A 14,721-nucleotide genomic window follows, 5' to 3' on the forward strand; every position below is an offset into this window, starting at 1 on the left:
TGCAGTTTTACTTCATTCCAAAATAATTCAGTCATATCCCTTTACTTTTTTCATCTGTCAATGTTTCAAAACAACAGCTCATTCAGACTCTGACACTAACAGAATAGAGACTAAATTATGTTTTATTTTGAAAAAGTAATGATCCTTCAATGATGCTGTATTCCTGGTCCACAGTGACAGCTGGTACCAGCTGAGCAGTCCTTGGTACAGAAAGACTGGTAACAGCTGAGCTACAGTACATCTCTTCTTACCAAACCTTATATTTGTCTTTAATTTAATCCATCTTTTGTCGCCCTAAATCTTCCGAGCTAATTTAGCTACTTGGCTATCAGGAGGCATTGGGTGTAGAGAGTAGACAGTAAGAATTATTAATGGCCAACTGTTGGACTTATGCACGTAATGAACTGCTGTATATTGTACTGCCTAAAACAATGGTTGTTAGACAACAAGGAGGTGACAATACGAGGCCTTGGGTTTCTCTCCCAGGCTCAGCGTTGACAAAGGCAGCGACAGAATGTGCTGCTGGATGAAATGATCAGACAAAACCTGGCCTTAAACTTCTGCTAACTGACACCTGAGAACACAAAGTTACTGGGGAAACCGCAGAACATAAGATCGTGTTCTGGCAATCATTTCTTGGCTGTTACAAGCGGTGCGTCTTGACGTCTCCAAGGTTACCTGTGCAGACAAAGGAAACATAGAGACTTTTGTTTACAGATTCGCTAAAACAAATTCTGACTGAGGCCTACTGGCCAGACTCCTGGTTTTCTCATTTTCTTTCAAAAGAAAGAAAATATTTAAAGACATGACACATACTGCTTACCCACCAAAATAGCTTGGAGCTCACTATTTAGCAAAAATAATAATAATAAAAAAAGAAATGTTTATGAATCTACAATGTCCCTGTCAAATAAATCACTGAAATTAAATTAAAAACAGATCAAAATGTAAGGATACATTTATCTGAAAATTAGCAAAATAAGGCTATAAGGTAATAATTGGGTAAAAAGTGTCCTAATTTTATTTAAAAAATTGTACAAAAATAAGTGAAAAATAACTTCACAAGACAAAAAAGCCAGTGAATAATTTGAAAATATGAATGACAAAATGTGTTTCTTTAGCATTTTCCATAAATTTCCATTTAAACAAATGCCTTCCTTTCATCAACAGCACCATTTTGTCCCTGCTGTGGAAGTTAAAACTCAAACAAAGTGTCACATTTCACGGCCCAACTATTGTTGTTGGTTAATCATCTGCAGTCATTCTTCCTTGGATTCTTCTACAGGAGGAAATAATGCTGGAATTGTTTTTTTGTTTTTTGTTTTTTTTTGCAGACATTTTCTTGTCACCTTTAGAACTGAAAAAGTTAGTGTGTTTCTGTGTGTGTGTGTGTGTGCAACACCAGCTCCTCTTAGTTTCCACAACATGCCGGATTGTTGCCTGGCAACACTGTACTATAAAGCAGCTTCCTGCCCTCGTACCTGGCACTACGTCCCCAGCCACTCATCTCAAGTGACGAAAGGGACCTGTTCTACGAAGGAAACATGGTGAGGATGACTGATTTTACTGCTTACTGTTCCCACATGGATGCATTTTCACTGGTACACTGTTGAACCAAAGGCTGAGTTTAAAATTTAATATTAATTATTGTGTACAATTGTTAAGTGACGAATGTTTAACTATGCCTTTGTATCACATCATATATTTGCCGATCAGACACAAGAAAACTGGTGTTGTAGGACTACCGATTAGGTTTAAGTTTAAATAAGTGCATGAGTTAACTGAAAATAGTGAATAATTAAATAGTTAAAAATGAAAAGTTCAACATGAGATTCCGTTCTAGTTAAAAATTTGAAACATTTTTAAGACCAAATGTCAAAGGGTTTGTTGTGACACAGGACAAAATACAAAAAACACAGATAATTAGGTAAGGAAGGAGAAAAGGGAGAATATGGCTAACGATTGGCTATAAAATTAATAAGTGGCAGCTAATGTTAGCAAAATTAAGTCAAATTGTGAAGAGTTCCCCAAAGTTAGCCAGGATACTAAAAACAGAAACCACTAAAGATTAGTCCAGGAGTCACAGAGCCACCTAGTGATAGAGTAACGACAAGAAAGAATGGTGAATTCAGTATTTGTTGAGAAAATTGACAAAAACTAATTGTTGCACAAATGGCTAAAAAACGATGCTCAAATTGGAACTACAGTATGTGGGCTGATAATATCTATTTTATTTTCTTAAGATAAATATATAAATTCAAATACATTCAGAGATGGCCCTATTATATTAATGAGGGTCAAAGGTGACTGAGAGACAAGACTAGAAGTCAGCCTGAAGATTGATTAGTTTTAGCTAAAATAAGACAAAAAATGAAAGCAGCACAAACTTTAAAGTTTAGCCCATTGGTGATTAAAAAGACAAATGTGACCTTCACCTAAAATATATTAAAACATTGTAAGGTAGCAACCAGGTAGTTATGTTTCTGTAAAAGTGACAGGGATCGTCCGTACATATTAGCTTTAAGGATAAAACCATGTTCTTAATTGAAAACACGTACAAGCAAAAATAAAATCCTGTTGAAGAGTTCCTCACAAGAGCTAGAGTAGTGGACTTTGACCCACTTACCAAGCTGTGAGCTGAGGCTCCAGTTACAGGTCCTCTCTTAGCAGAACTCTCCTCCCTGATCCGTCTGGTTTGTTTGACTGCACTGTTCCGTTCTGTTTTTTCTTCATGTGACCAAACTAGCATGTTTTCAACTTCTTTTCCTTCAGCGTGAGTGTATCTCTGTCCACGTTGGTCAAGCTGGCGCCCAAATTGGCAATGCATGTTGGGAGCTCTACTGCCTTGAGCACGGCATCCAGCCGGACGGTCAGATGCCCAGCGATAAGACCATTGGAGGAGGGGACGACTCCTTCAACACCTTCTTCAGTGAGACTGGTGCTGGGAAACATGTGCCCAGAGCTGTTTTTGTGGACTTGGAACCCACAGTCATAGGTCAGGTCACGGACACATCACCTTCATGTGTGGCCTTCAGGAACCACCTCCCTAATATCTGATGATTTTCCACATTTCAGATGAAGTCCGGACAGGCACTTATCGTCAGCTGTTCCATCCCGAGCAGCTGATCACTGGAAAGGAGGACGCAGCCAACAACTACGCCCGAGGTCACTACACCATCGGCAAGGAGATCATCGACATGGTCCTGGACAGGATAAGGAAACTGGTGACCTGATCAACATTTCATACCTGAGATCAAACACGATGTAACTGTTGTCTGAAAAGCTGATGTATTTGTCTGGGCGATTGTCTGTCAGGCTGATCAGTGCACCGGTCTACAAGGTTTCCTCATCTTCCATTCCTTTGGAGGAGGCACTGGCTCCGGCTTCACGTCCCTCTTGATGGAACGCCTCTCCGTTGACTATGGAAAAAAGTCCAAACTGGAGTTTGCCATTTACCCAGCGCCCCAGGTGTCCACTGCTGTGGTGGAGCCGTACAACTCCATCCTGACCACCCACACCACCCTGGAGCACTCTGACTGTGCCTTCATGGTGGACAACGAGGCCATCTACGACATCTGCCGTAGGAACCTGGACATCGAGCGCCCCACCTACACCAACCTCAACAGGCTGATCGGGCAGATTGTGTCCTCCATCACTGCCTCCCTTCGCTTTGACGGTGCCCTGAACGTTGACCTGACGGAGTTCCAGACCAACCTGGTGCCCTACCCTCATATCCACTTCCCTCTGGCCACCTATGCTCCAGTCATCTCTGCGGAGAAGGCCTACCACGAGCAGCTGTCAGTGGCCGAGATCACCAATGCCTGCTTTGAGCCGGCCAATCAGATGGTGAAATGTGACCCTCGCCACGGCAAGTACATGGCCTGTTGTCTTTTGTTCCGTGGAGACGTGGTTCCCAAAGATGTGAACTCTGCCATCGCCACCATCAAGACCAAACGCACCATCCAGTTTGTGGACTGGTGCCCCACGGGCTTCAAGGTGGGCATCAACTACCAGCCTCCCACTGTGGTTCCTGGAGGAGACCTGGCCAAAGTCCAGAGGGCAGTGTGCATGCTCAGCAACACCACTGCTATCGCAGAGGCCTGGGCTCGACTGGACCACAAGTTTGACCTGATGTATGCTAAGAGGGCCTTCGTCCACTGGTACGTCGGAGAGGGAATGGAGGAGGGAGAGTTCTCTGAGGCCAGGGAGGACATGGCAGCTCTGGAGAAGGATTATGAGGAGGTGGGAACTGACACCGTTGGGGACGAAGGTGAGGAAGAGGGAGAAGAATATTGAATGGGCAACGAGACTGTGGTGACCGTCCAGCCTAACATGTCCTTTTAGACAAGTCCTGAAGCCTACAGTTGATCTTGAGTGTTGAGTTTTTCCCTCAGTCTTGTTTCAATCCTTTTGTTCTGTTGTTGTTTACTGATAAATAAAGACTTGAAAAGACTTGTGTTGTCCTGGTTGGTCTCACTCCATCAAACCATCAAATAAATATTTATAAGGCTGTTACATCGCTGCAGCTTTATGGTCCTCCACTAATGAATGAAGGTGAATGTTAGCTTCATACATAGCTTACATTTCACTGTGTTGAATATTATCTCATACAACAGATATGTTCGAGTTAATGTTATCAAACAATCAAGTTACCATAGATTATTTTCTCTTTTATAAATCAGTAAATAAGCATAAGAAATCATCATAAAAAAAACGATTGTTATTGAACTAGTCAATAACACAGACTGCATGTGTGTATAATATTTATTTTACTGATATTAACCAATGGCATATATTTTCAGCATAGGACATTATTTGGATTATTATTTATAAATTGAAAAACTGAAATTTAACTTTAATGAAAACATTGTTTTGGAGTTAAAGGCGAAACAAGAGAAAAAGATTCAGCAATCTTAGCCTAATCAGTTGTTTTAATCATCAAAACAAATAAAAGGTTGAATAATAAGAATAAAGGCAGTCATTTTTACCATAGAATAGAAGGTATTTGTACAGTTAATATTAGTGGTAGTTAGTTGTTTAAACAATTGCTCTTTAACCCTTACTGGGTTAAACCCAATCACAACATTTTGTTTGCATTACTGACTGAAACAGTACATTTATTCTTTATATAATCTATCTATCTATCTATCTCTCTATCTATCTGTCTGTCTGTCTATCTATCTATTTATCTATCTATCTATCTATCTGTCTGTCTGTCTGTCTATCTATCTGTCAATCTGTCCATCTGTCCATCTGTCTCTCTGTCTGTCTGTCTGTCTGTCCGTCCGTCCGTCCGTCCGTCCATCCATCCATCCATCCATCCATGTTTTATTTTGGCTGGTTACATTTTGTTTTGAAATCCAGAAGTGGTACAATTACTTCTCTCTTATTTCCGTGTTGTGTTGGCTAGCTTTAAAGCAATACGACTTTGTGCAGTCGGTCCAATTGTCATATTCGTTTGCTTAATCCTATTGCTTTTCTTTCTTTTTTGTTTATTTTAAAATACGTCATACTAAGACGCTGCTAGTAGTAACTTAAATGACGCTAATCAGTTTTACAAAATGAAAAAACTAATTAAAATAAAAGTCGCCCTACGCAGCCTGCGTCGTAACTTAGGAGACGTATTGTTTACTTCCGGGTTGTCAGAGTGGTAAACAAGAGCAGCGGCAGCAGCAGTAAAGCGGATTAAAGCCGTGCAGAGATGGCAGGGGAGAGTGAGGACGAGATACCAGGTCAGTTCAACAGCCAACTCATTACAAAGGACCCTAAAATAAAAGTTTAAATACATTATAACAATGCCAGTCATTACCAACCAGGCTAGCTATTGCTTTAGCATGAGGGCTATTTAAAAAAACAAACAAAAAGACACTTTAACTTCTGCAAAGTCAAGGCTCTGTTCTACTGTAGATGCTTTTGTGGATATTAAGCTTTATGTCTCAGTGTCTGGCTTATATTTTATTTTTAATCAATTGCAAGCGTGGCACATTTAAATGAAATTGTTAGTCATAATTTCATAATTTGCATTAGTCCTTTACGCCTGTGTCCTAGTTTTAAGTAAGTAATCATGTCCTCCTATTATTTCTAGCATGCTACCGCATTTTGTAAATTTTCTGTCTGTAACTTTTAAGCGTCTTCTAACAGCTTGTTTGGTTCATTTTACTTTATTGAATTTTAGTTAAATACTAAGCTAGTTCTACAATACGTTAACTTATTTATGCTCTATTTTCCTGAATTAGATCATTTTTGGCTAAAGTATGGCTAATTTAACGTACATTTTTGCTTTAATTTTTAGTTTTGTATTTTTGGCTAAATAATGTGCCTGTCATTTTAGGTATTGCTATCAACTCCAGTAACCTTTTAGCTTTTGGCTAACCTTTAAAAGATTTCCGGCCAACTTTATTCTTTTTTATGCTGCCTTAAATATGATGGGAGTCTTTTTTTTTTTATTGATATTTTTCTGTAATCAAAATATATTTCACATTCTTTTCAGAATCAGGAGCTGTTTTTACTTTTGGAAAGAGCAAATTTGCTGACAATGTTCCTAGCAAATTCTGGTTAAAAAATGACATTCCATGCAAAATAGCCTGTGGTGATGAACACACTGCCTTAATAACAGGTGAGAGTCATGGGAACCAAATTCATTTTATACAAAAGTCCAAAAGCTTTACAAATCCAGCTGAAAGCTACAGTTGTTCCATTTTCCACCCAACAGAAAATGGGAAACTCTTCATGTTTGGTAGCAACAACTGGGGCCAACTGGGTCTGGGATCCAAAGTGACTGTGAACAAGCCCACGTGTGTCAAAGGTCAGTCTATTGATAGTTCTTTCTTACTTATTGTTGCCACAAACATATGCCTGTAGCTTCATGGTGGTGAATTGAAGAGGAGTCCCTCATAGGTTAATCCTCCTTCAGCCTGAAGAAGGAAACTCATTTTTACCCAAAATTAAGTAAACTACTGTATTTAGAGCCTGGGAAATAAGTGAAAAATTAGCTGTGATGAGCCGGGAAAGGGGACATGAAATTTCCTGTGAAATGTAACTTATAATTGAATTATTGAAAAAAATCCCAAATAGCTTTATTTTTTCCTAATTGGATAAACAATAGCTAGAAATGTAGAAGCTGCGGCCAGTTATTCTGTTAATTCCGTTTACATGTGCTTTTGTGTTCCAGTGCGGGTTCATTCAAAAGTGTTAATTCAAATGTTTTTCACATGGTTCCAGCTCTGAAGTCTGAGAAAGTTCAGCTGGTGGCCTGTGGAAGAAACCACACCCTCATTAGCACCGGTCAGCGACACAAACATCATTCTTATCATTTTTCACGCTTTTATTCTGAAGCATTTAATTTTTATTTTGCAGCTAAAGGAAAAGTGTACGCCTCTGGGGGGAACAGTGAGGGTCAGTTGGGGCTGGGTCACTGTGAGGAGAGGACATCGTTTCAGCACCTCGACTTCTTTGATTCACATGGGCCAATCAAAATGCTGGCTGCTGGGTCCAACACGTCAGCTGCTCTTACTGGTGAGATTCATATCCGTACTGACGTGATTAAGAAACAAATATTTCTGTTATTCACATTTTATATTATATACTGATTTTTTTTATTGCAGTTAAAATATTAACTACAATAATAAGTTAATTTTTTATATTTCAGTTGGAAAAACATAACACAAATATGCTGTAACTGCCACATAGTGATTAAACATTAATGAATAAAAAATCAGGCAATCAACAAAAGTTCTATTTGAAAAAATAAAAAAATATAAAAACAAACAAAATAGAAGTAAATACCAAATGGAACTCAACTTCCTTTAAGCCTTAATAACGACTAAAATGATCAAAAAATATTTTATTTCATTTTTAAAATGTTGAGACAAAAATCACTTAAACACTTACCGTAACAGTTTTGTTGTCCTAGAGAGCGGTAAGCTGTTCATGTGGGGGGACAACACAGAGGGTCAGATCGGTTTGGGGAAGGAGAGTCACTCGTCTTTGCCACAAGAGGTCGGTGTGGGAAAACCGGTCAACTGGGTGTCCTGTGGATACTACCACTCTGCCTTAGTCACAGGTGAGTGCAAGATGACCTAACCTGAATCGATGTGCTGTGTCGCAAATTAATAGAAAAGCTTTGTATGTAGGTTAGACCTGATACATTTTTAATATTTTATAAACTGCCTTACAAGACAGAAAACGGATTCAAAGGTCACGGTTGAAAAGAAGAAGACTAGCCAGCAGATGACTTATGTTAATATTAGTGAGCAGTGGATTGAATAGCCAAGAAATGTATAAAATCCATGTGGCCCATGTGTAGCTTAAGGTTAGCTCAGACGTGAAGTAGAACTTTCCAGGAGTTAGCTATTACCGTAGACCAAAGGGTTAGGCTCATGATGCAGAATCTCATGTAAAACACAAACATTGGTCAAATGTTTTTCCACTGTTGTTCAGTTGATGGCGCTCTGTACACGTTTGGTGAGCGAGACAGCGGTAAACTAGGCCTGGGTACAGAACAGCTCTCCAAACACAGAGTTCCTCAGCAGGTGAAGACCATCAAGGGGCGTGTGACTCAGGTGATGTGTGGAGGAGGACACACCGTGGCTCTGACAGGTGAGAGTCTGAGGCTGAAGGTGGAGGCTAACACAAGCTTTAGCTAAAGGAACAGACGGAAAGATATCTGTGTGAATATTTTTTTTTCTGTCTAGAGGACGAAGTGTATACCTTCGGCCTGGGTCAGTTTGGTCAGCTAGGTCACGGCACGTTCATTTTTGAGTCTCGGGTCCCCCGTCTGGTGGAACACTTCAAAAAAGGACACGTCAGTCATGTGGACTGTGGGGAAAACCACACCGCTCTCATCACTGGTAATAGTTCACTATACTTGCTTTATTTTTTGTTGAACCTACAGCTAGTACTTGAAGGCAATTTCAGTTCTGTTTTGTCAAATCATTTCATGGCTGCTTCCAATAAAATAGATGTTTTTTCAATCTTCAGATGAAGGTCTCCTGTACACCTTTGGAGATGGCAGACATGGAAAACTGGGACTTGGAGAAGAGAATTTTGCAAACCAGTTCAAACCAACTCTGTGTCCACGTTTCCTCGAATACCACGTTCAATTAGTGGGTATTAAAAAAGTAATACAACAGACTGTATATGAGTGTTTTAAAAGAACCATGGTTTAAAAAAGTGTTTTCTTTTGTTCAGGCTGTGTGTGGGGGATGTCACATGGTGGTCCTGGCACGACCCCGGGATCAGAACCGCAGTGACACTGTGACTCTGGAGCAGGACGACGTGACGGAAGATCCCCTGGAGAAGCCATACGTGGAGCTGCTGGGAGACACGGGTGGCTTGTCCACCCTGCAGAGAAGTCTCTCTGCCAGGGTTCGAAGGAGAGAGAGGGTGAGAATAAATGTATTGTTTATAAAAATGAGGCCATAATATTAAGAAAATAATTTACAAAATAATTTACAATCGCTTGTCTGCTGTGTAGTGATGGTGCTGATGACTCTCTCTCTTTTTTCTCACCAGGATAGATCTCCAGATCAGTTTGGTGCGGTTCCTCTTCGACTGGTTCCACCTGAGCTGAGCCACAGGAAGCTGACGAACGGCAGCCACAGAGCAGAGAGAGTGGAGCCTCAGCAGCAGGGTAAATGTTTCGTCTGCTTCTGTCCTTGGTTTTACTATTTCTTAGGCAGTAGCTAGAACAGAACTGTGAGCTTTGTCTTTGGAAACAAAATCACTGAACTCCTGTCTTTTACTGACAAATCCTTTGCAAAAATAGTGAAAACCTTGCCATCTGTACTAGAAAAAGCTAAATGTTAAGACTAAGTGTTTTGACACAGAACTAAAAGTTATACAAATAATATAACTAATTAAAACTAAAAAGGGAGAATTTTACACAAAGATGTTTTGATTAAATTTCATATTGTGTCATATGTATAATTGTCAAAATAACCTAGGCTATATTTGCTAAAAAATACAATATGACATAAAATAACTACTATGAGAAATAACCAAAAATGTTTGAAAATTGTTTTAAAAAAAAAAGCCAACCGCCACAAGTTGCCAAAATAAAATAGTTTAATATCAGCATACAGGAAGAAGGTAACCACAATAGCTAAACATCTTAATAATACTTGTCCAAAAATATTTTTAAAAGGCTAACTTTAAAAAAACAGTCAAAGCAAGAATAACAGTTTGTTTTTGTCCTGTTATGTCAGTGCAGACAGAGGGCGATAGAGATAGTGCTGTTGAGAGTCTGAGTGACACAGAGAGCGTCAAAGGACTGGGCGAAACCACGGACTTTCTCAACATGGTGAGATTAAGAACAAACAATTCTACAGTATATCTGAGCTTTTCTCCTACTGAATGAGTGGAAACGATCTTTCCTCTCTGTGTCTCCTACAGACACATGTGATGAAGATGGATCCTGAAGACAAGAGTCTGAGCCTGTCTCCTGTTCAGAAGGTAGCTGACACTCTTCTTCTCTTCTTCACACTCCTGTTCAGTTTGTGTGAACTGCTCTTTTGGTTTTGGCTTTTTGTGCAAAATTCTTATTACTTTTTTTTGCTTACAGCCTGTTTGTGACCTTTTCTGACTTTTCACCAAATTCTTTGACCAACAGTGAATTTTCTAATATTTATTAAGGATCATTTTATCCAATATTAACAACAAGTTGTAGCTATTTTATTTTAATTTAAATTAGTTATATCAATTGGTTTCAACTTTTATTATTATTATATTAATATACTTTATTATTATTATTATTAGTAGTAGTGATAGTGGTAGTAGTAGTTGAAGTAGTAGTAATAATAACATTTATATTGTTATTAATCTTAAACTAGCTAGGTAGCTAATGGTTTACCTTTTTGTCTCTAATAGTAATTTTTTCACTGAAATGTAGAAGTCAGAGATTTTAAATAAAATTAATCTCTCTTATGCTAAAATTAGCTCAAATTTGCAAAAATGTTGCTTAAGATACTGGACATTTTACTAAAGGCTATGATTTAATATTATATTTATCATTATGAATAATAATAATAATAAATAATAATAACAGTCCTTCAGAATTATATTTGTCAATTATCTAATAATTAGACATTTTTTCATATTTTCCCATCCTGACCATCTTCATCTTCTCAGTTGTTTGCATGTCTTTTCTTTTCTCTGATGCATGACTTCCTGTTTTCCACTTTTGTGCTTCCTTTCTGCTGCTGGATGTAGAGGAGAGTAAAACACGGTAAGGCCACGGTAGACAAGCAAATGAAAGAGAGCGGTCTCTTAAGAGGAAGCACTCTCTCTTCCACGTCCCTGTCTCGCAAGAGCGAAGCCGAGTCACTTTGCTGTAGGTTAGGTGCAGAGAGTCCACTGAGCCTCAGTGCTTCAGCCAGTCAGAAGGCAGTGAGGCGGAACAGGGAAAAGCGATCACAGGACATGGGTAAAAGCAAAGTAATTGAGGTTGTCAAGAGGCAGAAAACAGATTCAGGCGAAAGTTCTGGAACCAAGGAAACAGCAGCAAGTGTGAAAGGTAAAGCAAGGGTGGGAGGGAGCGAAGATGTAGAGGAGAGATCAGGGGAGGGGAGGTCATTTCAGGTTCCACGGGGGCAGAAGAGCTCAAAATCTAAAACAGATTTGTCCAAAAAGAACAAGAATGAGAAAAATAAAAAAGCAGCAGAGTCAGTGAAGTCAAGTCCACTTCAGAAGACGACTCTGGGCCTCGGGCTCCTCGCTGGTGCCGCCTCGCTGGCAGCTGGAGCAGCTCTGGCCTCCAGAACCCACACCTCCTCCATGTCTTCTCCTCCTTCTGAGGTTAGAAGCAGTGTTGTCGTAGACAGAGTGAGGGACTTCAACAACCTTGACTCCGATTCATGTGCCGCAGATCTCAGCCGGAAATCTGAAGTCAATGAAGGAGTGATAAATGCTCCAGATAGCCCTGGAGGAAGGAGTCAGGAGGAGAGTGAGGAGCACAAACGGTCTGAGGTGGTCAGACAGATAGAGGAGGAAAGAAAGGACGATGAAGGGCAGCGAACGAGTGCAGATGTAAGTGAGGTAGAGGAGGAAGAAGAAGAGAAGGAGGAAGAGGAGAAATGGAGTCAGAAGTCAGACACTGACACCAGGGATGAGGAAGAGGAGGAAGAAGGTAGTAAGGCAACAGGAAGTGAAAGTGAGGAGGAGAGTAAAGATATAGACAGCAAAAGTGTTGTTGTAGGAGAGGAAGAGGAGGAGGACAAGAGTGGTGCTGAGGAAGAAGAAGAAGAAGAAGAAGAAGAAGAAAGCAAGGCAACAGGAAGTGAAAGGGGAGACCAGAGTGAGGTGAGAAGTGATGTAGAGGAGGAGGAAGAAGACGAAGACAGTAAAGACACAGGGGTGGAAAATGAAGAGGAGGGCGAGGAGGAAAGTGAGGATGAAGAAGAGGAGAGTGATGTAGCGACTGTGGACAAGGAGGAAGAGGCAAAATCAGATAGTAGCACCCAGGATGAAGGGGAAGAGGAGGAGGAGGAATCAGGGAATGAAAGTGAGAGTGCGGAGAGTAAAAATGAATGTGAGGAGGAGGAAGAAGAAGAGGAAGAAGTGGAGGAGACAGATGCAGAAAAGGAGAGTGAAGGAGAGGAAGATGAAGAAGAAGAAGAGGAGGAGGAAAGTGAGAATGCAGAGGAGTCAGAGGAAGAGAGTGATAGTGAAGAAAAGGGGGAGGAGGAAGAGGGGGAGGAAGAAGAAGAGGAGGAGGAAGAGGAAGAAGAAAAAGAGGAGGAGGAAGAAGAAGAGGATGAGGAGGAGGAAGACGATGAAGAAGAAGAGGATGAGCAGGAAGAAGAAGAGGATGAGGAGAAAGAAGAAGAGGAGGAGGAAGAGGAGGAAGAAGAAGAAGAGAAAAAAGGCAAAAAACAAAGTGCAAAATTTAAACAGAAGCACAGGTCAGGGGTGAAAGGTCAGAGGAGAGGAGAAGAGTCAGAGGAGTTTTGGGGAGATGTCTTACCTCAGTACCTCAACTTGAAATAACCCAGTTATAAAAATTATAAAAAAAGAATCAACAAACACCTGTGACTGTGCCAGATCTGAGAGAATATAAAGTCTGACGCAGAGGGAGGAGCCATCAGACAAGTCAAGTTCAGTGTTCACTGGTGACAATGTAGTTTCAAGACACAAAAATGACACAATGGTGACTGGCAATACTGAAGTCTGTCCATACTGGGAGAACAATCGTAGCCGGGGTAAAAACTTGTTTTTCGGGCAAAGTGCTGAGAAGCTACGGAAAAAAGTTTAAAAGAAGGATTTATTGACTTTGAACCCTGATTTTTATAGAGTCTTGTTCCTTCAGTTAAACCTACTGGTCTTATCTCCTACAGAAAAATATTCTTCATTATTTATTTTGACTCTTTTTCGTCTCACCTGTCGTTCCATCTGTTGTTTTCAAGGAACTTTTGCTAAATTATTTGTTTCTTTTTCTTTGGAGTCCTTTGGGGTGCTGAAGTAATCTCTCTCTCTTTTTTTTTTTTTTTTGTTCATTAACCCTCTATCCACTTGTCGCTCCAGCCTGCTATAATAGATCACATGTTGTGCCTTTGTGTGTCTGAAGCTCATGTATTTTTAATGTCATCCTCCTGCTTGGATCGCTTCTATTTTTTCTGCATGTTGTTATTGTGTGCAGCTGTCATCACACACACACTTTTTTTATGTGTGTTTCTTCATTGAATCTACTTCTTTGTTTGCTTTCTCATCCTTTATTTTACCCTCTTTTGTAATAAAAGTCTGTGTTTCCTTAGTCTTCTGTTGTTTTTCATTATTATTGTCATGATTATCAACATGGTTCCCATCACAATCATAACAACATCATCATAACTGTTGGCACCATCATCACCATGTCGTTATTATATACATTTGCCTCAACGTTATTGTGATCATCACAAACACATCTCATCTCATCACTGTTGGCAGCGTAATGAACGTGATCGTAATTATTATTGTTATCGTTATTAGCATAAAGATAACAAACGTGGTCCTGTTAATAACATCAATATTATCATCGTCATCGTTGTAAATAATAAGGCATGGTTCCATACAACTTTATGTCCGATACTGCAACTTATCTGCGTATCTGCTGATACCAATATCAATGGGATACCTTCTTTTCACCTCTAACTTGAGTGTTTTGGCCTAGCTCTCTGATTGGACGGGCTGTAGTCATTTGTTTTCGATGTACATTCTTGAAATTTTTGGACCAATACAGATCCGAGTATCGAGTCATCCCTACATTCAATTCATAAATATCACCATCAACATTATTGTTATCATCAGTATCATAATGATTATTATCATTGTTACTGTTATCACCGTGTGTTATAATAACACCAATCCCAATAATTAATACATAATTTTGTTAGGATTATTTCTAGTAATACTCTAATTTATTAGTACTGATATAATTATATATATCGCAAAATTGTATAAACTGATCCTCACGTGGTGACGTTTTTGTGCAGTGAAGTATATTTGATCTGTTAGATTTGAAGTGTATTTCTTTTGTCGGTCGTTCTTTTATTTGCAAGGATTTGACAAAAGGATTCGGTAAAGAATGGAGCCCAACTGAGGATGAGGATGATGTTGCTGATAATGTGGAGGAGGAGGAGGTAGAGGAAGAAGAAGAGGATGAGGAGAATGACACAACAGGGGAAACAGAAGAACCTTCCTCTCAAAGTCTGGAAGACTTGGCAGAGAAGTCCACCGAAGATCATCCTG

General features: G+C 39.7%; 2 protein-coding genes across 4 annotated transcripts; both read left to right on the forward strand.

Moving 5' to 3' along the window:
* The first annotated feature begins 1,422 nt into the window (after positions 1-1,422).
* On the forward strand, positions 1,423-4,453 carry LOC103389240 (tubulin alpha-1A chain). The gene is made up of 4 exons (XM_008324570.3): positions 1,423-1,547; positions 2,773-2,995; positions 3,076-3,224; positions 3,316-4,453. Exons 1-4 carry the CDS (start codon positions 1,545-1,547, stop codon positions 4,294-4,296), a joined length of 1,356 nt encoding a protein of 451 aa, XP_008322792.1. The 5' UTR covers positions 1,423-1,544; the 3' UTR covers positions 4,297-4,453.
* A 943-nt stretch (positions 4,454-5,396) lies between these two features.
* Positions 5,397-14,452, forward strand: rpgrb (retinitis pigmentosa GTPase regulator b). Of its 3 annotated transcripts, XM_008324571.3 has the most exons (14): positions 5,397-5,732; positions 6,491-6,616; positions 6,713-6,805; positions 7,222-7,284; positions 7,357-7,515; positions 7,913-8,062; positions 8,440-8,598; positions 8,694-8,849; positions 8,980-9,104; positions 9,190-9,384; positions 9,514-9,631; positions 10,206-10,300; positions 10,393-10,452; positions 11,209-14,444. In XM_008324571.3, the coding sequence occupies exons 1-14, from the start codon at positions 5,702-5,704 to the stop codon at positions 12,982-12,984; spliced, it is 3,306 nt and encodes a 1,101-aa protein (XP_008322793.1). In that variant the 5' UTR covers positions 5,397-5,701; the 3' UTR covers positions 12,985-14,444. The 3 variants fall into 3 exon arrangements, with proteins under 3 accessions (XP_008322793.1, XP_024918380.1, XP_024918381.1); XM_025062612.1 differs by lacking the exon at positions 5,397-5,732 and having other exon boundaries at positions 6,593-6,616; positions 7,172-7,284; positions 11,209-14,449; XM_025062613.1 differs by lacking the exons at positions 5,397-5,732; positions 6,491-6,616; positions 6,713-6,805; positions 7,222-7,284 and having other exon boundaries at positions 7,387-7,515; positions 7,899-8,062; positions 11,209-14,452.
* The last annotated feature ends 269 nt before the right edge of the window (positions 14,453-14,721 follow it).

This window comes from Cynoglossus semilaevis, chromosome 14 (assembly GCF_000523025.1).
Source record: "Cynoglossus semilaevis isolate Cse_v1.0 chromosome 14, Cse_v1.0, whole genome shotgun sequence".
Lineage (NCBI taxonomy): Eukaryota > Metazoa > Chordata > Actinopteri > Pleuronectiformes > Cynoglossidae > Cynoglossus > Cynoglossus semilaevis.

Bases quoted from the DNA above. Each gene is read 5' to 3' on its own strand.
- LOC103389240 (XM_008324570.3), top strand. The intron at 2,996-3,075 runs GTCAGGTCACGG...TCCACATTTCAG, and splicing joins CTTGGAACCCACAGTCATAG to ATGAAGTCCGGACAGGCACT. The intron at 3,225-3,315 runs GTGACCTGATCA...ATTGTCTGTCAG, and splicing joins TGGACAGGATAAGGAAACTG to GCTGATCAGTGCACCGGTCT.
- rpgrb (XM_008324571.3), top strand. From the start codon at position 5,702: ATGGCAGGGGAGAGTGAGGACGAGATACCAG. The intron at 8,599-8,693 runs GTGAGAGTCTGA...TTTTCTGTCTAG, and splicing joins ACACACCGTGGCTCTGACAG to AGGACGAAGTGTATACCTTC. The intron at 10,301-10,392 runs GTGAGATTAAGA...TGTCTCCTACAG, and splicing joins CCACGGACTTTCTCAACATG to ACACATGTGATGAAGATGGA.